Source organism: Amblyraja radiata, chromosome 8 (genome assembly GCF_010909765.2).
Source record: "Amblyraja radiata isolate CabotCenter1 chromosome 8, sAmbRad1.1.pri, whole genome shotgun sequence".
NCBI lineage: Eukaryota > Metazoa > Chordata > Chondrichthyes > Rajiformes > Rajidae > Amblyraja > Amblyraja radiata.
This window is the reverse complement of record NC_045963.1, coordinates 34,666,678-34,693,777: the sequence shown is the minus strand read 5'-3', so window position 1 is coordinate 34,693,777 and position 27,100 is coordinate 34,666,678. Positions and strand designations below refer to the sequence as shown.

General features: G+C 38.8%; 2 protein-coding genes and 1 long non-coding RNA gene across 4 annotated transcripts in view; 2 read left to right on the top strand and 1 right to left on the bottom strand.

The window, feature by feature from the left end:
• pigf (phosphatidylinositol glycan anchor biosynthesis class F) overlaps window positions 1-1,737 on the top strand; it is a 46,467-nt gene extending 44,730 nt beyond the window's left edge. Inside the window, exon 5 of the mRNA XM_033025535.1 lies at window positions 1,352-1,737. Within this exon, the coding sequence (XP_032881426.1) occupies window positions 1,352-1,465 (114 nt within the window). The 3' untranslated portion in view covers window positions 1,466-1,737. The remainder of the gene's footprint in view (window positions 1-1,351) is intronic.
• rhoq (ras homolog family member Q) lies at window positions 835-25,355 on the bottom strand. Of its 2 annotated transcripts, none has more exons than XM_033025537.1 (5): window positions 24,693-25,355; window positions 24,335-24,393; window positions 17,028-17,120; window positions 4,083-4,178; window positions 835-2,060 (listed from the first exon to the last, which is right to left on the bottom strand). In XM_033025537.1, exons 1-5 carry the CDS (start codon window positions 24,835-24,837, stop codon window positions 1,905-1,907), a joined length of 549 nt encoding a protein of 182 aa, XP_032881428.1. In that variant the 5' UTR covers window positions 24,838-25,355; the 3' UTR covers window positions 835-1,904. The 2 variants fall into 2 exon arrangements, with proteins under 2 accessions (XP_032881428.1, XP_032881427.1); XM_033025536.1 differs by having other exon boundaries at window positions 16,956-17,120; window positions 24,693-25,336.
• On the top strand, window positions 6,340-23,482 carry LOC116976052. The gene is made up of 3 exons (XR_004412861.1): window positions 6,340-7,206; window positions 20,470-20,474; window positions 23,471-23,482. It is a non-coding gene; the product is annotated as an uncharacterized LOC116976052 (long non-coding RNA).
• Window positions 25,356-27,100: the final 1,745 nt, after the last annotated feature.

Genomic DNA, 27,100 nt, shown 5'->3' with positions numbered 1-27,100 from the left:
TTCAAAAGAGTCAAGTTTTATAAATTCAAGGATATTGAGAGTACATGCTTTTTAAAATTTGAAAGAAAACACGTACAATAAGTTAAAGGCAAATGAAGCAGACCTGAAATTGGATCACGGTCATTAGTTGCTTGTTCTGGTGAAGTGAGAGGGGGTCTGAGAAACTGGGTGCCTGGTTTTGATCTGCATCAAAGAACAGTTTCTTCAGTTCAGAGTACTTCAAAATATGTTCTGAACTAAAGGTTTAGTGTAGTCCTGTGAATACTTGAGGAACTTTTTACTTTCCCATGAAAGTAATTGAAATCCTTTGAGCTGCAAAGCTTAGTTTTTCTAACTTAACACATTGCCTTTATTCCAAAATCCATTAAAAAATGCATTAGGTTTTGTTTTAAATTACTTTAATGTATTTGACTTTCCTCTTGTGCATCTGGATCAACATGGGGAGCAGCTTTATTTCCTGTGCAGGGCTTGTACTAATTATATTTCATTGTGTGCACTGAAATATTGAAATTCCTTATCCCAACATTTTTTGAAAAAGGGCTAAAACTGATTTGCAGCAATTTGGTAAAATCGATCAGGAAAAATATATACCTGCATGAAACTGAAATAAAACACGTCTTCTGTGCTTTGTTTAAAATCTCAGAAGAACTAGAAAGATTGGGAACACTAGGCTTTGGCTTGCTCATGTTTTTGACAGTAGTTTTACTCTACATGTTAATATTTATTTTTTTTAAATACTTTATTTTCTGACAATTTCAACAAGATACCTTCAAGTGTCCTATCATGGGCATGAATACATTTTCTGACTTCATCGTAAATGAGTGTATCCCGCTATAGATTGAGATAATAAAATTTATTTTCGTATCAAACAACATTACAAAGTTGATTCCTCAGCATCTAGCTTATTTACACTCAAAGGATAGGGAGTGGGAAGAGGGTGGTTAAACTTCAGCTGTAGCTTAACTCGTGGGAATTGTTTCACGTTCTGTACCAAGAGGATCGCCCCTATATCTTTGAAAATCAAGAAGGATCTTGATTAATACAGGCATGGCATAAGTTAGTGTTTAACATTTTTTAAATAACATGAAGTAGGCAAAATCTACAACAAAAAAAATTGTGGTCTTTAAGAAAATTTCTGTGCATGAATAAGTGGCTGCAGTGATGAAAATAAAACTACAAAAGTCATTTAAATCTTTCCGTTTTCCCATGAGTGCAACAATATGGAACAAATCTGACTGTTCTAAAAAACGATTTAATTTTGCACTTTAATTAGAGCCAGGTTAGGCCAAAAAAAAGCTTAAGAGTTTCCTCATGTGCAACCTCAACATTATGTATTTGTTACTTTTCACAGGTGTGGCCAATTTCCTGTACACTTGGAGCAACACTTGGATTCACTGGCAGTCTTGTCGTCGCGCCTTTGTGGATATACTGGAACAGGAAGCACCTCACATACAAATGCAGATGATTTCAAGTTGCCGAAAATGCTGTAATATTTGGTTAAACTAGCTCCATTTTGTACTGCATATGTGGGCATTTGTCATCCTTCCAAGGTTATGTTTGCAGAGTTAAACGTCTACTTGAACGCATGTGTTCCAAGACAATAGATTTTTTGTGGAAATCCTTGGATGATTCGCTTCCCGATTTCAAGGGGAAATAAAAATTGTAACTTGCAAGTGAAATGACCCCTGAGAATCTTAACATTGTACCTTCCAGGAAAATAAATTCCTCCATATGATATTAATTTGTTGTTTTTTCCCTCTCTGGACAGTACAAAACTTGTGCAGTTTGATGATAAATCTAAATTACTTTCTTCTTTAGCCGCAATGCACACATATGTAATACAAGCACTTATTTAATAGTTGGAGGGTTCTTCACAGTGGACTGGATCATCCTTTTCTGTATCCTCATGTGATCATACAGCAGTTTATACATCTTGATCCAAGTCTTTTTTTCAAAACATTTTTCTTTGGAGTTAGAATAGCTATTATGGCTTCATCAAAAACAGTCTTCAGTCCTTTCTGTGTTAATGCTGAACACTCCACATAGCAATATGCTCCAATCTGTCATAAAAAAAGGAATCAGATTTGTAAAATATTGTAGTTGCAGAAAAATTGTTCAGAATACAAAAAACATTTATATTCCAAACCTCAAGCACATAAAATTTGGACCTTCATTTTTTAATCCACTTATCGTGTACAAACATCACAATATTTAACTATAGCCACTAATTTCTCATACATTTCATCTGGTAAATTTGTGTGTCTATTTTCTAGATATAAAGTTTGGACAGATTATGCACGGCAAGTAGTGGAATAAATACCACGATCCTTAAACCAGCAGCTAACGTGCATGCCTGTTCCAGATGGGTGCATTTGTAACTGCCCCTCAGGCTATGCAAACTATCCCGAGTTCTCACTTTGAATTATATCAGCCATGGTCAAAAACCAAATAGGGTTTTATTCCACTCCATTCAAATCCTGCGCAAGTACCAAATTGCAAGGAAGGCAAACTGAACCCAAGCAATATGTATAATAAATCTGAAGACGGGTCTCGACCCAAAACGTCACCTATTTCCTTCGCTCCATAGATGCTGCCTCACCCGCTGAGTTTCTCCAACATTTTTGTCTACTTAGGCTATATGTAGGGCTTTTTTGGGGAGGTGGGGGAGAGAGAGAGAGAGAGATGAGGAAAGACAAGTAGTGTGAAATGTTCCCATTGCAATTAAAATGATTTTTGGTCAAAGAAAATAAGGATTAAAATTATAGATGACTCTTACATCGATCCAGAGGTATAGGGCTGAATGTGAATATAGGGTGATTTCACGAAAGGTCACTGGAGCGTAGATCCGCACCCACGTGACCAAAAATTTTAACTGGGGGTCACTTCCGGTACATGTTAGTGAATGGGAAAACACGCACTTTCACACCCGTTAAAAACATCGAAAACGGCCAGGTTTTGAGCTGCAATTTACTGTGCCAGTCGGGGTGACCGTGAGGCACAGCTACCTAAATTTACAGTAAAAAAAAAAGATAGAAACTAAGGTAAATACAAGAGGGAGCTGAAGGGGCAAAATAAGCGGAAGTTGATAGCGGACATTTTTCGTGGAGATTTAAAGATCCAAAATATCGGGAATTATCGCGTTTGCTCGCTGCATTTCATCAAAAGTAAGGCATTATTGGCTTTGTTATCTTTATTCATTTGTTAGATGAAAAGTATTAAAAGTTAGAAATCCTTCAGTAAAATTGCAAAATCGCCCATGGTTCTCGGGTGGGTTCTAACATGCAAAATGAACACGCTTCTGAAGCTCCATTTACCATTTAAATATCCGTGAATCATAAATGCGTCTTGAAATAAATTTTACTCAGATGCAAGCTAAGGAATGGTATAATTGTCAGCTGTTTATTTGACAAAATCAGGACATTTTTTGGCTAATAATAAAATGTCCTGATTTTGTCAAATAAACTGCTGACAATTATACCATTCCTTAGCTTGCATCCGAGTAAAATTTATTTCAAGACGCTTGTCCCCCAGTTAAAATTTTTGGTCACGTGGGTGCGGATCTACGCTCCAGTGACCTTTCGTGAAATCACCCTATTCCTAGAATTTGTGCTTTTGTATCTAATATTCAGCTTCCTCCTTTAGTTACTCATGCACTTGAACCCTGGCTGACCATTGCTCTAATTAACTAGCTTGCATGCTTGTGTCAATTTACCAGTTTTAGATTAATGTTGGAGATAAACAGTATGGTCAACTGAGTAATGAGGCATGCTCTCACCACCATTCCCCATTGACATTAAGGGTAAACCAGACAATAGCAATCTGTGGACTGTAGCAGATAGTCTGGCTGTTTAACCATCGAGTTGTGATGAAACCATTGTGATGAAAATGGAACATTAGAAAATATTAGGTGTTTATTTTTGTAACGGTGGTGAAACCATTATAGCAAAAACTCATCCAATAAGGAGAAAAGTAAAATGCCAATACATAAAGGAAAAATAGACCTTTCAAGGCTGAATCTTTAAAAACTGAGAAAGTGATATACTTTAATGCACAAATATCAATTACTAATTGAAACACTGTACCCCTTTTGCCAACTTTTCCCCTTGTTCTGTTGTCACAGGCTTTTCCTTCAAGGTATTTAGTCTCGTCAAAGTTCTTGGGTCATCACGAAGGTCAATCTGAAAAACAGCCCATGCAAAATGTGAATTTGCAAGATATCAAACTTAGTTTGTGTTGAACAATGATATTCTGAAATTCCCCTGAAGTAGAGTTTGGTGCAATGTACCACTATCTTTATCCTTTGACAGACTTCCTCACTGTCTGTAACTCCACTAGTATTTGTGTCTCGTTGTGCAAACTTGCTAACCAAATAATCTATATCTAAGTTAGTCATTTACATAATCATAAACATAGTCCCAGTACAGATCCCTACAGAACACCATTGGTTACAGACCCAATGTCAGGATGATACTCCCCCACCCTCTATGTTCAATGCGTAAGCCAGTTGGGAATCCAAACTACAACGTCAGCATGGATCCTATGTATCGCAAAATATCCTGAGGAATTTTGTCAAATAACTTACTAAAATCCACAAACAACATCCATTGCCCTGTCCTCGATCATCTTTATCAACTTCTCAAAAAAAATCAGATTAGTAAATCATGATCTGCTACGGACAAAGCTATGTCCATAATTATCCCATTTTCCCCATATCCTGAAGAATCCTCTTCAATAGCTTCCCAAACTACCAGCCTATAATTTATTGAATTATCACCAGTTCCCTTTTAAGCAAAGGAAAATTATTGGCCACTGTCTTGTTCTCTGGAGAGTAACATGCTAAGATCAAAAAATTATTACATATTGGGAAATAAAATCTGCTTGGTATTTCTTCTAAAGACTGGAATATGTGGATAGCTTTCGAACACAGTATTAGATTAATTAAAAATACAGATCATGCAAAAAACATAGTTCTTGTCAGTTTGAAGATGATTACAAAGATCTTCACAATACAATCAATTTAAGTGTTCTATACGAGGCCACAAAATATGGATAATTTATTCAGTCGGATAAAGATAATTCGAAGTATATCACACATTTTAGAGATTAGTTTATTGTCATATACTCTAGGGTGCAATGGAATTCCTTGTTCACATGAAGCAGAGTAAACATTCAGAAATGATAATTACAATAATAAATACAAATGCAGAACAGCAGAATGTGCAATAAAGTACAATCTCATCCCAGAAGATGAGAGAAAGGGGAATGGCCAAAAAGGCAGGCATCATTGCCAATATAACCAGTTTTCCTGATGAAACCCAAATTTCCACCAACCCTGGTTGTGTGGCAATAAACTATATCTATCTATCTATTTATGTAATGCACCGAGATGGACTGTATGGAAGGAAATTATAAGCCCGAAATGGACTGGGCTCTTTTCACCGCTCTGCAGGTTCAGTGTGGCCTAAAGGAACTGCAGATGCTGGTTTACATAAAAAACAAAGTGTTAGAGCAACTCAACAAGCCAAGCAGCATCTCTGGAGAACATGGATAAGTGTCGTTTCGGGTCGGGACCCTTCTTCAGACTGATCAGTCTCTGCCTGATTCTGCAGAGTAAAAGGCATAAAAAGCTGAAGTAACTCAGTGGGTCAGGCAGCACCTTTAGAGAACATGGATAAGTGACGTCACCTATCCATGTTTTCCAGGGATGCTGCTCGACCCATTTAGTTACTCCAGCACTTTGTGTTTTATTTACTAGGTTCAGACTGGCAAAAGCAGAGCAGTTGCCATACCAGGCTGAGAAGGATCCTGTCAAGATACTCTTTATAGTGCATCTATAGAGGTTTCAGAGAATCCTTGTGGATTTGCTGAATTTTCTCAGATACATGAGAAATATGCTGATGCACTTTCTTGATGAGTGTGAAAGGACTAGGTTAGTTTGCTGATGATATGGATGCCTCAGAACTGGATGCTGTTGGCCATCTTCACCACTGATGAGAATAGGGTTGTGTTTATCTCCCCGTTTCCTTATTTCACAACTAATGTTTTTGCCTTGTTGATGTTAAGGGCGAGGTTGCTGTCCTCACGTCACGACTCTAGGTTCTCGATCTTTTTCTAGTACTTTGTCTCAGTATTGTAAATTTAACCAGCAGTATTGAAACGTTCGAGCTCCTTCCACACAGCGCCGGACACGGGTTCAATTCCGACTACGGGTGCTATCTGTAGGGATTTGGGATGTTCTTCCTGTGACAGCATAGGCTTTCTCCAGGTGTTCCAGTTTCCTCCCGTATCCCAAAGACGTGAAGGTTTGTAGGTTAATTGGCTTCTGTAAATTGTCCCTAGTGTGCATGATGCAAAAATGGAACAACGTAGAACTAGTGTACGGGTGATTAATGGTTGCCATGGACTTCGTGGGGCAAGGAGTCGGTTTCCACACTCTCTGAACTAATCTAAATCTAATATATCAGCGGTATCATCATGATCTCAAAGACCGAGTTGGAATTGTACTTAGCCATGTAGTCATGGATGTACAGGGAACAGAGAAAGGGACTGAGCGCTCTACCCAGAGGTGTACCAGTGTTGAGGGTCAGAGTAGAGGAAATATGACCGATCCTAACCACAGCGGTCTGTCCGTCAAGAAAACCGGAAGCCAGCTGCAAATGGCAGCTCCAAAGAAAAGGGTCAGAAGATGAGGGATGAATTTATTTTGTATTTTGGTGGTGACGATAGAGTTGCTGTCGATGAATAGCATCCTGGCATGGATGTTCTTATTGTTAAGGTAATCCTGATCCGAGTGTAGTGCAAGAGGCATGGCATCGCTTGTAGACGTACATTTCCGGAACACAAATTGGTCTGGAAGAATGGCACAAATGAATCTAATCTTTCGAAGCACCGCTCGCTGGTTAGTGTTAGAGCTACTGGGAACGATGATGAAACACTCCAGACCAACATAAACTTGATTTTAAATCTTGATTTTTTCAGAATAAGTCTTTTGGAAACTTGAAACACGAGCAGTTCCCAGAATATCATATTCAAATTTTAGTCTGGTATCTGATGAAAGGCGGGCATTTATGAAGCAGTTTCTTTTCTGTAGTTATAGATGGGTGGCCTCTTAACAAATGTGAACAAAGACACATGGTACCGAATGTCCACATATAGAAAACTGATACATTCATGACTTACAGAAAAATATTAGGCAATAAGTTCATGGTAATTATGCAATAGTCATTTAACAAAAATGCAGTATTTCCATTATTTTGGAAAGAAACATGCAAAAAGGTGAAAATAGATAATGCACTATTACTCCAAAGTAACATTGGGTAAACATTAACTTCTCTGTGGTGTTTTGGGGGTGATGGTCAGTGAGTCAAAATGAGAATAGCTTGACATGCTTAGTAATCTGTGCCTTATGAAGCATGTAACTAATACATGTCACTAAAACCAGGACTCAAATGTGTTTTGAAATTGAATACTAGCAGCAGAAAGTTGTTGATGTGCTCATGGGCATATCACAATTGATGATACCAAAATGTTGTTATATTCAATGGATACTTTTATTCGCGTGTGATATAGATTGAACAATTTTTTTTCCCAACCTCTATGATTGAAGTTCACTGACATTGCACTACAATTTCTATCATGTTCTGTCATATCATCTGGTTATAGTTTAGTTTATTGTACTGAGGTACAGTGAAATGCTTTTGAGGTCCAGTCAGCGGAAAGACTATGCATGATTATAATCAAGTCTACTCAGATACATGATAAAGGGAATAACATTTTGTGCAAGATAAAATCCAGTAAAATCCGATTAAAGATAGTCCAAAAGTCTCCAATGAGGTACAATACCCATGTCCTGCCATTTCTTACAGGTTAAATTCAGACAAGACGTTGAAGTTGGTGGTATTTACATTCTGATTAAAGTATTCATTTATGTAAGAAAATAGCATTGAATGCAAGCTAATGCCCATGTTTTAGTTTTCACAAAGAGAGTTACCATACATTTACTGTTTAGTTCATGTAAACATTACTATATATTAAAAATGACATTGACAATGAAAAAAAAATGTGCAAGTTCACTGTTCAGATTTTTTAAACACCGATGCTTGAGTTGATGTGGCTACCGGGAAATATCAATGAAACATGGGTCTGGAGCGGTAAAGTGTTTTATTGCCTTTAAAACCACATTACAAATCACTCAAGTGGGGGGGGGGGGGGGGGGGGGGGGGGGAATGCTGGAATCTAAAAACAAAACAAAAATCACTCTAAAATAGGAAGTAGTTTAGAAATAAACGTGGAGCATTAGTCTCCAACTGAATTTACCATCCTCTTTGCCGCAAATACACCCTTTTGAGTTGAGCATTACTTTGCCCATAAAGTACACCTCAACATTATTTGGACAGAAGCTTTTTGTGTCAATTTATGCTAGGCCGCTCATTGGGTTGAACACTGTTTGAAGTGTGGATTCCTGAGTGTGTACAACCTAAATGCCTTGCCTTTGATTGTCAAATGTTCCTGGGTCAAAATCTCTGACTGAAGCTGTTTATTCAAAAGGTAGTTCACTTTATAAAAAGTTTTCAAAGAACTGTACTTCAAATTATTTTAAATATCTACTTTAGGAAGTTTATCAATTAATTCATGTACTTTTCTTTACACCATCTCTTACCTAATTTAGCAATTTTAGAATTTAGAAATTCTGCTATTTTAATATGCAGTAAAGTTTAGATGAACTAAAAGGTTTATGGTAAGGCTTTGTGAAAGCTAAAAATATGGGCACGAGGTTGCATTTAATATTATTTAATTGCTGACACGAGTACTTTAATCAGAATGCAAATACTACCAACTTCTACGTCTTGTCTGAATTTAATCTGTGATTCTGGGGTAAAATAGGAATTTTATCTTATTCCTAAAGCAAAGAATAAATGAGCTGTATGGACGAAATTATGAAACTGGACAAGGCAAGGATACTGGGACTGCCACCCGTGCCCGCCCATTCTCCCGACCTTGGGCCTTTCCATCATTTGTAACAGGATTTTAATTATCATTTGCAATTTCACGCGGGAACTGCCACAAAAAAAACAACTTGTTAATGAAACTCCCAGATGTCTTGATCTGCTAATGTGTTAATGTTTATACTTTCGATTTCTGCAAATTAGAGACAATATTTTGATTGAAATATTTCTCACTTTCACTACTTAGAACTGAAAACAAAATTCTCACCATGATAAATAATCACGCGTCTGTTAACTTGTGACTAAATCTGGTATCCTGGGAACCTGATACAACACAAAGCTCCTTACATCCATGCAGATGCTGGCAAACTGTTAGTCATCTAACTTCAGTTGGGGAACTGCAAGCAAGTACACAATCAAACTTTTTTTCCCCCCCCACCCCTAATCAGGGTAAACATTAATAGAACCTTTGAAAAAATACTGCAGTTGGAATTACTTTCTAAGCAAATAAATAACTTCAACTGTCGTTTAAAAGCTTAGCAAAGATTATATTTCAATTCTATCTTTATAATGACCTCTTCTCTAATTTGAGATCTACTAAAATAAACAGTGCTCAGCTACAGTCAGTGAGATACACAGCATTGAAATAGGACCTTCTGCCCATTGAGCCTGTCTTGACCATCAACCACCCATTTTACATGAATTCAACATTAATCCTATCTTTCCTCCCCACATTCTCTTTAACCCCCAACCTCACACACAATGGATAATTTACAGCGGCCAATGAACCTACATTTGGAATGCGTAGGGAAATCAGTCACAGCGAGAATATGCAAACTCCACATAGCACCCAAGGTCAGCAGTGAACCTGGATCTCAGGCAGCTCAAAGCTGCAGTTCTAGCTGTGCCACTGTGTGCTGCATGTATTAACCAACTCCTATTCTATTTACATCATAACAGACGATTTGTTCCATCAGTGCAGGCAATTGGAAAAGTGTTTTCATGATTTAAAGGATGCTATATGATCCTTTATTACACCAGACCAACTCACAAACAAAATACCTTTTCACCTCAATACTATTTGCATTCTCCCAATGGCAAATATAGGAACTGGTATTTACATAGCCTTTCAGTATGCTCTTACTGAATGCAAAAATAATCAAATCAAAAACCAAATGCAAAACAGGGTGCAAATACTCCAAATACAGGCTGCAGCCCAGCCCACACAGAAAGTGTAGGGCCATCCAGAAATTGGACTGGATTCTTTTAAATTATTTGGATGAGCTGCTGGAACAGGTTGCAATGCAAATTATTTTCTCACCTGTATGAAGATAAATGGTGGACCCACTTTCTCCTCCCTCAAAAATACAATGTCATCTATCCACCATTTACTGTGGCTACATGATAAATTGAAGCAACTGCCAGGACTACATTGATATCTCCAAAAGCTAGCGTCTCACAAGAGCAGCAAATTAGTGAGATCACCACCAGGCATAAAATCATAAGAAGATTTCTACTTGGGATCAAAGAAAACTTACTTCTACTAAAGCGAATGGTGGAAATTGCTGATGCACAGATTTCTCCTAACATGGATTGTTTGTTGAACAGCAGCTGCCAAAAGGTTATGACAGGGAAAAGTTTTTGTCTATGGTCAAAGAGATTCAAGATGACTGGACTCTAGAGACTCAAACACAAGACGCCTATTAATTCCTTCCATGGTCTCTGGATATCCCGACAATGCATTCACCACTGGATATACAGCAGTCATTCTGTGCAGAGAAAACCTCTTGCAAAGAGCCAATGTGACGATAACCAGTCAAACTACTTCCATGATGCACATGAAAAAAGAATATTGTGCAGGTACAGTGTGGGGAGTGCACTTGCTCTTCTGCCCAGAAACAGTGATATGTGATCTTTCATATCCTACCAAGAAATTAAATGGGACTTAATTTAAAAGTTCTGAAAGATGTACCTCTGATAGAGCAGCATTCTGAAGTAAGCTGGGTGCCAAACAATAAGGGTTTATGGTATAATTTTGTTGAAAGCCTTTTGAAAGTCTACATAGACTTATTCCCTCATCATGTATCTGTACACTGAGAATGGCTCGATTGTAATCATGTATTGTCTTTCCTCTGGCTGGTTAGCACGCAACAAAAGCTTTTCACTATACCTCGGTACACATGGCAATAAACTAAGCTAAACCAGACAAAAACAACAACTTCTCCCTCAACACTCTCATTCTCTATTAATAATCATTGAATATTTATTTCATGTTATAATAGCTCCATGATGGAATCTCAAATGTATCCTTCAACATGGCCTCCATCCCCATATTCTCACCAAGACCAAACATTTGCACTTCCTTAACTTTGTCTCAGCACCTCTGCTGCCAACATCTTCAACAACTTTGTTGTTGCCTTTACAGCCAACTATTATGATCCTCCCCGGGCTGGCCTCCCAATTTACACTCTCTGTAGGTTCACTCTCCCACATTTTGACCTTTAATGTATTCCCCTTTTTATTTAAACAAAGCCCAGTTCATAGAATTCCCGAGTTCTGAGGTTCGCGCTCACCGACTATTACTTCTCCGACATCCTTGGAGACATACAGCACGGGAACAGGACCTTTAGCCCAACACATCCATACCGACCATGATGTCTATCTCTGCTGGTCCCATTTGCAGGCATTTGGCCTGTGTTGTAAAATTTTTCTATACATTCTATTAAATCTTTCTTAAAATGTTCCTTTCAAATAAATGCACCTTTAAATTAAATGTACCTTTTAGTCAGACATAGCTTGATGCCAATTTCTGCAAAAAAATTGCCCTGGGACATTTAACTATGTTAAAGATGCTATTCAAATTCGAGTTGGCATTTACATCACTGATAGCTTCCTTTCTAATCTTGTTTTTTTTTACTGCAACTCGTACTTTACATCCTTGTTCCCTATTGTCAGCGACTCATAATTCTGAAACTCTTTGCCAACACAATTAGCATATTCTTGCTTCAGAGTGCTGGCAAGTGTTGCAGTGGTTTACACCACCATAACCAACGTCAGGCATAAGCAATAGAATCATGGAGTCTTACAGCGTGGAAACAGGCCCTTTGGCCCAACTTGCCCACGCCGGCCAACATCTATACTCTTCCCATCAGCCTGCATTTGGCACATATCCCTCCAAAGCTGTTCTATCGATGTACCCGTCTTAATGTTACTTAAACTCAATAAATGTTGCTTTGCAGCTGATTAATGAATCCATTCCTTTCAATAAAATTACGATAATGCAATTATCGATATGCAATCCAAAATTAATCTTCACTGAGAATGATTAAAGAAAACTAGGAAGCTCTGTCAGTTGGGAAGAGCGTATAAAGGGCTTCAAGGAGATATGGGGCAAGCTAGCATCAAAGGTGAAAACATGGCTGGTGGGACATAGAGGAGGGAATTGCCAGGTCATCTACTTCAGGTATACAAAAAGAAAAGCATGACGAGAGACTGGGATAGCAAAAGGAACACAAATATCTTTGTGCACAAGTCATGGAAGCCAGCATGCTGGTGAAGCAAGCAATGAGGATGGTGAATTTTATGTTGGTCTTTTAAAAAAATAAATCAAGAGCTTGAGTACCAGAGTAAATCTTGCTGCATGCACAATTTTATTTATGGTTCATAGTTGAAGATGCAAATCCAAAATCCCCAGCTTTAAAGTTTTCATAACAGCTCACTCCTTAGTCACTTTTCAGTTCTCTTTGTCCACTGTGTCAATGCCACACAAGGCAGCAAGCAAGAGACTAGAATAGTCACCATGAGCCACATCAATTTTTAATTTCAATTTTAATTTACAGTGTTCAAAATGTTGTTATTAATAACTAAAACCATAAATTTATTCCTTCAAAATACAGCGCGTGAAAATGCTGTCACTGCTTCGTGGGTAACTGCTGACCACAATTAAACCGTCTCACAAGCTCTGACGCACCAACCATGTTTACTTTAAAGACAGTGTGGAAACAGGCCTTCAGCCCACCGAGTCCACACCAACCAGTACACTAGTTCTATCCTAATCACTAATTTACACCAGCCAATTAACCTACAAACCTGTACGTCTGTGCCCCACCTGATCTTGCAACTATGCTCCCTTCCTCCTAAATTCCTTCCTCTAGCATCACAATTCACAACCATTCAATCCTTTTGTCTTACGCCTTCTATCTTTTCATTACTGGCCTTTGTCCAACCATCTGTCTATCAGAACCTTCACCTCACCTGTATCCACCTACTACCTGCCATACTTTGTCCTGCCCCTCCTCTTTTCCAACTTTCTTCCCCCCCCCCGCAATCAGTCTGAAGAAGGGACACGACCCAAAACGTTACCCATCCATGTTCTCCAAAATTGATGGCTGACCCGCTGAATCATTCCAACACTTTGTGTCCTTGTTTTTAATCTACTGTTCGTTGTTTTTGCAGTAATAGTACTGTAGATCTACCCTCTGGAACCAGCCAAGTCTGGTTCAGTAGCAACATCAGCATCTACACAATATGGTGTATTGCCCAGGTATATCCTCCTCTCTAAAATCAAGCCAAAACCAATCTAGTTAATTACCACTCAGTCATGAAGAATGTAACATAAGAGATCACTAATAGTACTATGAAGTGGCACATACCAATAATCAGCTCAGCAATGCTGTCTTCAATGTTTGCCAGGACTAGTATGCTCCAGATCCCATCACAATCCTAGTCCAAACGTGGACCAAAGAGGTGAATGAGTTATTAAGCAAGAGGAACGCAAGCAATCGAGCATGGTATCAAAGAGCCCTAATTAAGTTGAAGTTGAGAGGCATCAGTCATAGTCTGCCATCATTAGTCAACATTCCTATTTCTGATCAATAATATTTTGAAGGTGGTTGTTGAAGGCAAATCATACCATTCCCTGGAGATCTCTACAGGGACTCTTCAGGATGGTGTATTGGGCTCAAATATCTTCAGCTGCATTATCATTGACTTTTCTTTAATCACACGGTTAGGAATAGGAATGTTGACTAACAATGGCAGAGTTTTCAATCCCATTCACCCCTCCTCAACAAATAATATAATCCACTACTGGCAGCATAGTGGCAAGTAAGATTCAAATCACAAAATTACTTTACAATGATCATCTCTAACAGTGTCTAATCACCATGACACTCAATGGGATGATCATCATCAGGTCCTGCATCAACCATCTTCAAAATGTTATTGACCAGAAATTCAACTGGACCTGCCACCTAAATACTGCAGCCAGGAGAACTGGGTACACATCAGCTAGTGACTCGTCTTCTGGCTCCCAAAAGCCCTTTCCACCATGTACAAGGCAAATTAGGAGTGTGATAGAAAACTCCACTTGCCTGGAAAAGTTCAGCTTCACCATCACACAAGCTGAATTCCAAGCAAAACAAAGCACAATTTGTTTATGTGCCATCCGTCATTGCATGAAGTGGCTGCAGTTCGTATTACAGGTCCACCACTGATTTTCCGCAACAGATAGTCAGGCACCTCCTTTAATCCGGACAAAATCAAAAAAATGCACGTGAAGCCTCCCCCCCCCCCCCCGAACTACCCCTGAAAATTTGGAGCCCAGGGCGGGTGTGGCGGCCGATCTTGACCTCATCGGGACTTCCACGGCTGAACGGCGGGTCGAAGTTACCCCCTGCTGCCAGGGCTCTGGAACTCCGGCCCAGCCAAAGCCAGAAGATCTGTTCCCATAGCCGATTTCTGCAGCCGGCTTTGTAGGCCAGTACCTCAGTCCCTTTGCCAGATAGGTGGACAGTTCTAGTACCATTGAACCCCTCTTGGAGGCCATGCTCTCTGTTGGTTCAGCAAAATGGATCATTCAGAAATGCTCTGGGACTTAGGGTGCCAGAAGAAAAAATATTGGTGGTATGTGCTTGCATCTATAAGTTGCACTGCTGTTATTTGCCTAGGCTGCTTCAACAGCAACATCCATACCCACAACCTCGACCCCCATAACAAAACAAGGTCTACAGGCATTAGGCAACAAAACTATCTGCCTTCTAACTTTTAAAATGTCTACTCTTTAATGGTACAATATGTAATGAAACACTTAAATGTACAATCATTAATCCAGAGCATCTCAAATACAACATTAATAAAACAATGGACTGATTGGGTATTAGTAATGCATTGATGTATACTATATTGCACATCTTGCCATGTAAGGTCATAAATGATAGGAGCAGAATTAGGCCATTCAGCCCATCAAGTCTACTTCGCCATTCAATCATGGCTGATCGATCTCTCCCTCCTAACCCCATTCTCCTGCCTTCTCCCCATAGCATACTAATAAAATGTAGTTTTGTTCTAATGGAACATTTCCGTATTAAACTGTCATTATCCCAAAAGTTCAAGAGATCCTTTCATAGAGTGATACAGTGTGGAAACAGGCCCTTCAGCCCAACTTGCCCAGACTGGGCAACATGTCCCAGCTACAATAGTCCCACCTACCAGCATTTGGTCCATATCCCTCCAAACCTGTCCTATCCATGTACCCGTCTATGTTTCTTAAACGTTGGGATTGTCCCAGCCTCAACTGCCTCCTCTGGCAGCTTATTCCTACATCCACCACCCTTTGTGTGAAAAAGTTACCCCTCAAATTCTTAATCTTTTCCCCTTCACATTAAATCTATATCCTCTGATCTTTGATTCAATTACTCTGGGCAAGAGACTCTACCATATACGAATCTATTCCTCTCATGATCTTATATTTTATTTTATCTTTCATTTTATTTTACTTTATATTTTAATCTTTATATTTTATTAATCTTAATTAATCATAATTATATTTTATACATCTTTATTAATCTTAATTATGTTTTAATATTTTATATCTTTCATTTTATTTTTCCTGTCACCAGCACAGCCGGCTGAAAAGTAGTGGTTGAAATACTTTGGTTATGAACTTGCTTTGTTTCTCATTTTGTTATGCACAGGAAGTTGTTCACCCTAGCAAGGTCAAGCCAACTCTTGTGGAGCTATCATATCAGTCCCAATCAGTCTACTTTCTCCACTATTCTGTAAAAAATTCCCTTTTTAATACCCATCCAATCACCTTTTGAAGTCCCTGATTGATTCTGTTTCCATCATCTTTACAGCCAGTGAGATCAAGATCATAACTCCTCAGAGAGAAAAATAGTTTTTCCTCATATCTTCATTTAATACAATTTTTTTGCATTCTCTGATCCTAAATCCATCCATTAATGAAAATCTTAACATAAAATGAAACCTGCCAGTTACCCAAAGAACATAAACCAGGAGAATTAAATCCAGCAAAACCAAACCACTGCCAAGGTCATGGCACTGAAGATTTATTGTACATCATTAATTTGCAGACTTGCTATATTAACCAGCATTGTATCCTTAAATCATAGGAATCGGATAATGCGGAGCATTTATTAAATTAATTAACAGTACTTTGGATACTCAATTTGGCACCAGTTCTTTTTCCTATCAGAAAAATTGTGTGATGACCAAGTTTCTATTTTATAATTTGATGTTCAGCATTAAACACCTACTTCTGTAGAGGTGCAAACTGAGCATAAACTATTTCCAATCCACCATTCCTTCCCCCAAATCCATTTGATCTGCCACTGTTGTGGATTTGTGTTTCATTGATCCATACTTGACGAACAGCAGCTCAAAAAAAGGAAACACACACACACACACACACAAAAGTAAATGTTCAGTTCGGTACATCTAACACTCATTCCTTTTGTGCTAAATGATGAAATCAACTCAGCCATCAAACGAAAACCATCTGGTTAGAAGGTCAAAGCTGCTAAGTAAAGACATTTCAAGACCTGACGGCCAAACTCAGGGGAAGGGAACCCACAGTCCACTTTGTTAAGACAGGAAATAACTACTGACCTACGTATAACAAAGCTTTCTTTCACTTGCTATTTTTAAATTGAAGACACATTGAATAAATCTTTGCAGGGCAAGTTATTTCATGCTGCAAAATTGGTGTACCTGCGTTCCAACTAACAGGAATGGAACATTTGGTGCATATTCTTTAAGTTCGGGGACCCACTCTTCCCTTACATTCTGAAACGATGCTGGATTCACAACCGAAAAGCAGATTAAGAAGACATCAGTCATAGGATAAGACAGAGGTCTCAGACGGTCGTAATCTTCCTGTGAAAGAAAAGTAATTGTAAATGTTATGTAAAGGCCAAAATAAAAACTGTAACAGAAGACAATCTTCATCCGCATCTCTGACACAGGAGATAGATTACCATGTTAGACACTACTTAATGCCATTTATCTGCACAATTCTCGCTATTCTCTGGAAATGAAAACTATTTTAATGAAAATTAAACAATCTATTTAAAATAAATAAAGTGAGATATTTCTTTATTGAAAATAAAGAATGTTAGAGGCATGCATAGAACAGAACAGCATAGGAATAGTCCCTTTGGCCCACAACGTCCATTCTATACATGGGGCCAAATTAATCTTCGCTGCCTGCACAGGATTTATATCCGTGTGTCTATCTAAAAGCCTCTTAAAAGCCACTGCTGTATCTGGCTCCACCACCACCCCATATTTATTCTATTTGTATCTCTTCATGTTGAATAGGTTTATATTATGAAGTGTAAAGATAGAGATGAATATCTACGAGTGTCACAGAAATAAATTAATATAAAATTTATTGAAGGCAGCTTCATTTACAATCTAAAAAGCTAATTCTCAGATACAAGCTATCATGCAGCCAGTGACCAGAAATAATGACTAAACAAGCTTTGAGTAATATGGCTTGGTAAGTTTTTTCATGGTACAGGTCCACCACCAATTTTGCAGCAGCTGGTGGTCCGGCATCGCCTCTAATCTACACAAAATTACAGGAGTGCACTTGAAACCCCCTCCCCCTCCAGAAATCCAGTGCCTAGACCACATGAGGCAGCTGATCATGACCTCATCGAGACTTGCATAGCCGGTCGGTGGGTCGAATTTGCCACTTGTGGATGAGACTCTGGAACTCCGGCCCGGCTGACTAGTTTCCATACCCAACTTAAGAGACTAATCAGCGTGTAGAAACGCCACCGGCAGCCAGGGCTCTGGCACTCTGGCCTTTCCCAGAGTCGACTTTGCGTGCCGGTAATCCTGATATGGGCTCACAAATGGCAGATGGAGTTTAATCTGGGCAAGGGTGTTGCACTTTGGAAGGTCAAATGCAAGAGGAAAATACACAATGAATAGCACGCCCCTTAACAACATTTTTTTTTTTTTAAATACAGAGGGATCTTAGGGGTTCAAGACCATAGCTCCCCAAATGTAGCAACATAGGTAGAGTGGTATGCTTGCCTTCAACAGTTGAAGCATTTGATTACGTCATTATATTGCAATTTTATAAAACTCTGACTAAGCCACATTTGAAGTATTGTGTGCAATTCTGGTTGCTCCATTACAAGGAAGATGTGGAGGCTTGGAGCAGGGGCAGAAGGAATCTTGTGTAGGAAGGAACTGCAGAAGCTGATTTAAACTGAAGATAGACTCAAAAAGCTAGAGTAACTCAGCAGGACAGGCAGCATCTCTGTAGAGAAGGAATGAGTGACGTTTCGGGTCGAGAGCCTTCTCAGTCTCAAGTAGGGTTTCAACCCGAAACATCACCCATTCCTTCTCTTCAGGGATGCGGCCTGTCCCGCAGAAGGAATCTTAGCAGGGTACAGCCTAGATTAGAGGGTATTAGCTAAAAAAGTGAGATTTGACAAGCTTGAATTGTTTTGTCTGGAACGTCAGACACTGAGGAGAAATCTCAGACATTTATTAAATCATGAGAGGTATAGATGGACAGTCAGAACCTTTGTCCCCTGGGTAGAAATGTCAAATACTAGAGCCCGTACCTTTAAATTGAGTGGGCTAAATTTTAATTAGATGTATGGGCCAAGTTTTTTTTTGGAGAACAAGAGTGGTAGGTACCTGGAACGTGCTGTTAGGGGTACCTGCAGAAACAGATATGATAGTGGTGTTTAAGAGGCTTTAAGATAGGCACATAAACATACAATGATTGGAGGGATATGGATCATGTGTAGTCAGAATGGATTAGTATAATTGGCTTCTATGTTCTGTTGGCAAGTATACTATTTTCCATCTTTACCATCTACTGTTAAAAGTCTTGATGTTAACTATATTTTCCCCAATGCACTTGACCTCCCAAAGTGCAACAGCTAACACTTGCTTGGATTAAACTCCATCTGCTATTTCTCCGCCCATATCTGTAACTGATTTCTATCCCACTGTATCCTATAACAGCTTTTCTCACTGTCTACAACACCAATTTTTGTGCTGTCAGCAAACTTACTACCCAAGCCATCTACATTCCAAGGTCATTTATATGCATCACAAACTGGAGGTGCCATCACAGATCCCAACAGAACATCATTGTCACAGACCTCCCACCAGATGACCTTATCTTCTATTCATAAACTAGTTCTGCATCCAAATTTCCAAAATCATGGATCCCATGCATCTTAATCTATAGAATTAGTCCACTGTCAAAGGCCTTACAAAAATACATTTAGACAATATTCACTGCCCTACCCTTATCAATCACCTCTGTCACCTTCTCAAAATATTAAATTAAGTCTGTGACCTGCTGGGGACAAAACAATGCTGAATGTCCCTAATTAGCCCATTTTAGACTTTAGAGATACAGCGTGGAAACAGGCCCTTTGGCCCACCGAGTCTGTGCTGACCATCGATCACCCCACACACTAGCACTAGGCCCCACACACTGGGGACAATTAACTTTTACAGAATCCAATTAACCTACAAAACTGTACTACCTTGCAACATGGGAGGATACCGGAACACCCGGAGAAAACCCATTCAGTCACAGGGAGGACGTACAAACTCTGTACAAACAGCACCCATAGTCAGGATCAAATCTGGACCATGGCACTGTAAGGCAGCAACTCTACCACTGTGTCACTGTGCCGCCCAAGTCTTCCATATCCAAGTAAATCCCATCACTAAGATCCATTTCCAATAGCTTCTGTACCAGTGATCAAACATTATGCAATTAATTTTCCAATGGGTTCAGGCATGGTGTCAGGGCCCCATAGTATTTCTATTTCTAGCTTTTAAGTATCTCTTTAAGAACATTTGTTCTTGGAGTGCTGCCCAAAATAATTCTAATAAAAATCACATTTTTAAAAAATATACTTGAGAAATGTAGCTTAAAAGATGTCAACTGCTTAGCTATGAATAAGAAACAAGTGAATGATTTTTTTAAAGAAATGTTGATAAAAGGGACAGATTCCGCCCTAAATTTCAGCAACACGTAAAACTTCCAAATTGTGATAATGCTCATTTTCACTCAAACCCAACATAAGTAAAACAACAATCATGTCCCACAACAAGTAATCAGGCATGTCCCATGCTAATCATCAATTATTTGCACTGCAGAAAGGATTGTGTGGAGGAAGTATTTATGTTGAAGGGGCAGTCAAGAATGTGACGCAACATCTTTCCTTGTGACCAGACTTGGTGGTGGTGGGGGGGTGGCGAGTGGGGGTTGAGAGAAAATATGGGAGTAAATACAAACCATGTTCCTTAAGGAGCTCCAATTAATTAATGCTATGGTATCAGACAAAGCTGCTGGTCAAAGTGAATCTCAACATAACTTTCTAACGGTTTTGAGACGGGATTAAAGTCATTGCAACTGAAAAGTACAAAAGGATTTAAGTCTATGATTTAGATTCAGATAATTCAAAACATTTTAAACTAAAGTGATCAGAATTACTACAGTTTAACGTGAAACTTAAAAAAGACATCTAATTAATTTACATGGTAGATTCCAGATTAAAAGCTTGCTAAGCGTATGCTGTATCATTCAAAAACAGATATTTAAAACCCTTCTCAGGGGCTTAACATGGGAAAGTGGTGAAAAATAAAACCTTATATTAATAGGCATACGATTGCTCTGAAATATGATACATAAACATTAAATGTATAAACATGGTTCAATATAGAAATTATTAATGTCATCTTTTTACCTTCAAAATAAACCCTACCAAAACATAAATAAACCTAAAATTGTTAGGTTACCAATTGTAAAGCAATAGACCATCTGTTGCTTTCATGCTTGTAATCTTAATGATGGCAGGGAGAGTCAATCAAAACCATCTGCATGACAAAAATAGATGGAGAGCATGTGTCCTACAAATATCAAAATGTCAATTCAGTGGTGGCTAGGGAAAGAATAACTTGTAAAGCAATGTTTAAAAAGTAGAAAATGTTTGAATGTTTATCATCAAATCCAAATATAGTACATATTTCTAAACTTTTCACGGCAGCAGATGTATAAAATATTCTACTCTCAGTAAGATGGTAAATTTAGTTTCTTTGAAAAGTTTCCAGGATTTTTTTTAATGTGTGGATTGAACTTCCAGGATATGGACAACATTACTTTAGAATTAACGTAAGCACCGTGACTCCCATCTATAGTTTTATTAACCAAACCTACACCGAATGAGATCATGCTTTCTGCAGATGTTGATGAATCAGAATCCAGTTTCAGCTGGATATATTCCCTTGAAACAAATGTGTGCTGCCATACTTGCAATTTTCTCTGCTACAACCTGGAACTATTTTAAAGAGCGATGGGGGTTGGCGATGGGGAAGAAAGGTTTCTGCCTCTTCATGGAAAGTAACGAACCATGAATAAGATGAATCAATGTAAAACATGATGGAATTTTAAAGTAGAGTTAATCAGTAAAATAGTTGCGTTTACAAAAACCTTTACTGATTAAGGATTCAGTTTTATCAAAACAGGCCCTACCTAAAACAAAAATGACCACACCATAAGATTAATGATTTCACTAATTATGCTGTTAGGAAATACCCTTCAATAATACACATTTTTAATTTAAAGCAAAAATATTGATAAAAAGTATGCACCATTGTAACTGTTCAGTAACAAAGTTTCAAAAGTCAATTAATTAATTTTAAACCTCGCTATCTCACAGATAAAAGTGTACATGATTATTAAAATCTCAGTTTTAGTAATAAACTTTGACAGTCACATTTTATCTTGAATATGACAATTACAAGTTGAATAGTCAGGTTCTGATGATTTTTTTCTGCCTCTTGAAATACATTTGGTTTTTTAAACATCTTCTTCCTAAACAGTTTAAGCTTCAGAATGTAAACCAATCAACTGCATCACCATTTGACAAGGCTCACTCTAGTAAAGACGACAAATAATAAATACAGTATAAACATGCACACAGATTTGTCACTACAGCAATTTAATAAATAACACCAAAACCAGGTAATATTGGCCACTCAAGTAAACACTTCAAACATTACAAAGTGCTTACAGTGATGTGAAATAGACAGTATTGTTTGCACCCAAGTACATTGTTGCAATCAGAAAAATTCAGACATGTCCTCTATTAAGAATATCTATCAGCAAACATCCAAGTAAAGCTGATTTATTTAGTAGTCTTTTTTTTTTAAATCGGCGTAATGTCACTATGGGACATTTGATTCCATGCTTATTTGACTGGCAAAAGGTTAGATATTGTCATATTTCAAGCTCCCCATCTCCCCCTTTTCCCCTCCCCCCCAGCGTTGTTGCTGGGTGTAGTGCTGCAGTCTACTTTTCTCATTTCAAAGTGACTTAAATTGAACCGTATAAACATATTTTACGTGCAAAATTCCAAGTCCGTTATATCCATCAATTTTAGATTGATTCAAAATGTATTGCAAAAACCCCCCACTATTTCTGTGAACCATTTTAAATTGGGAAACGATACCATGCAACACTTAATACAAATGTCAGTCAAAGCTTGCATGTCAGCCGGCTCTGCAGATGAGGTAATACCCACATAATTAAAACCTATTGCTTGATTACATAACATTATTGAGTTGTATTCAAATGATTTGACTGAATATTTATTGATACTGCCAGTTTTCTTTCAGCACAATAGCTTTTAGATTTAATAATCCAAATGTGCAACTCTACAGATACCAAATGTAATTTTCTTCGTGCAAGTTATACTTTTAATGTAAAAACATTAATCTATGAACAGATATCATCCATGTTCATTCAAAGACTAGTTCAAAAAATAAGAAATTAAAAGTTTATTTCTTTGTAAGGATTATTATTGTAAAAAAATCTAACAAAGAATATTCCGCTGTTATAACTTCTGTGCAGTTTATGACATGCCACCAAGATCATTCGGCCCAACGTGCCCACACCAGCCAACATGTCCCAGCTATAGTCCCACCTGCCTGCGCTTGGACCATATCCCTCCAAACCTGTCCTATCCATATACTCTGTAAATAATATCCCAGTGTTCTGTAAAAAATAAACAAAATTCTACACACACACATGAAATCAAACAACCAATAATAAATAATTCAAGAGGTCAAAACCAATGCCCCCCAAGTATATGTAGTTCAGAGCTTATTTGGAGGTTGCAGTGTTTAATAGTCTGATGTCTGTAGGTCCAATATATGTTCCTCCTTACTTGTAGCAGAAAAATATTTTGTATTATAAACTGCAGGAGGTACAAGATCCCACGCAGTAAAATATCTGCAAATAGTCTTACCAATGAAATTCAATGATAGAGACACAATCAAGCAAAGGACAGGGACAGATATGCAACAAAGTAATGCTGAATTTGATACAAAACGAGAAATAAAGTGAAAAAAGCAGGCGGGATTAATGAAGAGCAGTGAGAACAATATTGAAGCATTTAAAATTGTAAAAGGCCCTCTGGGAACAATTTAGTTCCTTCACTACTGAGACTCTGCAATTTCAACTGTTCTGTTTCTGGGTCTCCAAGATTATACAACATTACATGAACTTCAACATCAATTGATAATACTTTATTATCATATTCAACTTCGCCAGGATTCAGTAAAGGGTCCTCACGCTGTGAAATACCACCCGCAATGCTCCGTAAATAACTTAATTTGTATTTATGGCACAAATCCAGCAATATCTTGAAACTCCCGGGGAGGCTGTCACTGAGGTCTGGTTTTTGAGAGGCCAACAGCGATTTATAACTCTCAGCCTGTCCCTTCCTTGCCGCAGATTGCTGAAGCTCAGAAATTGGGTAGGATTATATTTTCGTAACACCAAGAGCTTTGAACTAGCCGTCATTTTTCCAATAATATATACATCATTGACAGGAGTACAACTTAAATAAACTACCTCCCCGAGAAAATTTGCCCAAAGAAATACAATTTCAAAAAATATCTCCTCTCAGATAAAATAACCCGTCCAGCGCTTCTCAAAAAGTCTTCCAGACTTTCTCACTAAAAATACATAAATCCATAAGTAAAATAGAAACTTAATTAAAGTAGGTTTAAAAATGTGAAAAAGATAATCTTACCTGCCCTGCAGTGTCATAAAGTCCAAGGAGATACTGTTTACCTCCCACCGTGACAGTCACTGTTCAAACAGGAAAAGAGTGTACATTTTACTAGTTTCAATGAAACGCTATCGCAACGTTAGAAAAAAGTGTCGCGAATGTTTTTAATTAATAGCGGATGGAGCATGCATCAAAAAGGCAGACGTCTGGTTGAAAAAGACTCAAACCAGACAGTGGAACTTCATCGAAACTTTCCAAAAAGTTCGCGTTCAGCCTTTTACGGCTGGGATTCGTTTACAGAGAAAACGGGGAGAAAAGAGAATTAAATATATATACATTTTATATATATATAAATTGTAGATATGAACATATAGAGTACCCGCATAATGGTCGAACACAGTTGGCACATATTCCTCTGGAAAAGCGTCGTTGGCGTAGCTCATCAAGAGACAAGTTTTGCCCACCGCTCCGTCACCGATCACCACGCACTTTAACATACTCTTCGGACCGGTTCCATTGGCCATGGTCAGGGCAGCTCATTGCTTCCGAATCATCTTTCCACCGGGACATGTCAAAGGTGCCATTTTCCACATGTTTAACCCGTCCAGCGCTTCTCAAACAGTTGCATTCCCCGAATAACAAATATAAACAACTCTTCTTTGAGCAAACGAAAATAACTGAAAGCGACCCCCCTCTCCTTCCCTCACCCTTTAATCCAACTGTAAATGTATCAAGAGGGCAGGCGGTGAAACACACAGGCGATGGATCTCCGCTGCTCGTACACAGTTATTCTAAAACAAGAGTTTGACACAATTGCACTTCCTCCACATGTCAACATTTATAACTCCACAGTTCTGCAGTTTGCCTTCTCTTCGCGCCGCCCCTCTCGCTGTCCCACGGTCTACTACTGCCTCCACTCCAGTGGCATTGTACAAGCAGCCGAACTTAGACTGGGCAAGGAGGGTTGGGTTGGGACGCCAGCCGATTGACGTCCCCTCCGACCAGCCACCGAGGCGGATAAGGCGGCGGCGATCCAATGGTGAGAGGGAGAGGGCGAGTGCTTCCCATAGCACAAATCGGGATAGTCATTGTATCATTGCTGCAGATGCCATGTGACAATAAAGTGACCTCATCTATTCAGAGCAGCGCTGAGATTTAAAACGGAGGCACAGCAACACCGAAAAAAAAGCCAGAATGCAATTTGCGAGCTCTCCTCTTTTGAGAAAAAAAACGTCAGATAATTCCCCGTGGTGTTATTATCCATTGTATTAATGCTAAATGATCATCTTAGTGTCAAGATAATGCTAAATTATCATCTTAGTGTCAAGATAATGCTAAATTATCATCTTAGTGTCAGCCTCACACCAGAGGTAGATTATTTTTTTACAGGACAATACCACCCATTTTTAGGTTGTGTTTACAGGGCAGCCCCACATTATTCGTGGCAAGACCTTGCTTTGTTGCCCCAAAGACTGAAAACAACCCTCCCAATTTTCCCGAACAAAAGAATTTCATTGTTCCATTTCGGGAATGATTACAATAAAACACTCTGGTTGTAACTGGGAAAATCTCAGGCGTTGTGTACTTTTCACCCTGAGACCTGGTGTCAAAGTTAGCCTTGGTAGCTGGAGTGTTTAAATTCAAGTGATAGGGAAATTAATTTCTAAAAATCGATTAATATGATTAATAATTTCGCTGAAACTTCTGGATTGTCGTTAAAAACTTACCAAACTGGCTCCAGCTATGTATTTGGATAGATCATGATAATACAGTTTGAAGTGGAAAAATAAAGCTGGCAAGAAAAAAGACAAAGTGCTGGAGCAGGCAGAATATTTAGAGAACAATCAGAGGTGCCTTTTCTACCTGGGACCTTTCATAAGATTAAAGGGGGTGGGGAGGTGGGGTGGTAAGAAAGTCGTAATTGAGGAGGAGCAGGACAAAGCTTGGGATGCAATAGGTGAATAGAGTTGAGGAGGCATTTTGGTAGGCAGATGGTTGGACAGTGGCCAGAGATAGAAAAGACAGAAGGTGTAGGACAAAAGTTCATGTTCTAGGAGCAGAATTGGGCCATTCGGCCCATCAAATCTACACCACCATTCAATCGTGGCTGATCTATGTTTCCCTCTCAACCCCATTCTCCTGGCTTTGCCCCATAACCCCTAACACCCTTACTAATCAATCTCCGCCTTATCCATTGACTTGGCCTCCACAGCGTTCTGTGGCAATGAATTCCATAGATTCACCACCCTCTGACTTAATGAAATTCCTCCTCATCTCCTTTCTAAAGGTATGCCATTTTATTCTGAGGCTATGGCCTCTGGTCCTAGACTCCTCCACTAATGGGAACATCCTCTCCACATTCACTTTATCCAGGCCAAATCCAAAAGGACTGAAGAGTTGAGAATTGTGAAGCTAGAGGAAGGATGGGGGAGGGGAGAGAGTTGTCTCTGACTCCTCTCACCTCTCTCTTGATCTCTGTCTCCATCGCAGAGAACAGATTGACGTCTACCTCAAACCTACTAACTCCCACAGTTAACTGGACTGCACTTCCTCCTATCCTGCCTCATGATAAGACGCTACACCCTACTCTCAATGTTTCCATTTCCGCTACATCTGCTCCAGAGAGGAGGATTTCTATTTTTAGGGCAACGTGTTTTTCTATGTGGTTTTCCCTCTATTGTCATAAATGAATCCCTCACCTGCATCTCCTCTGTATCCCAAATTTCTGCTCTCACTCCCCCCAGACTGAACAAGGATAGAGTTCCCCTCATCCTCACCTTTGACCCC

Bases quoted from the DNA above. Each gene is read 5' to 3' on its own strand.
- rhoq (XM_033025536.1), bottom strand. From the start codon at position 24,837: ATGGCCAATGGAACCGGTCCGAAGAGTATGTTAAAGTGCGTGGTGATC. The intron at 17,121-24,334 runs GTAAGATTATCT...TTTCTTTCACAG, and splicing joins TTTATGACACTGCAGGGCAG to GAAGATTACGACCGTCTGAG. The intron at 4,179-16,955 runs GTACACCAATTT...GCTGTTTTTCAG, and splicing joins TCCTGTTAGTTGGAACGCAG to ATTGACCTTCGTGATGACCC.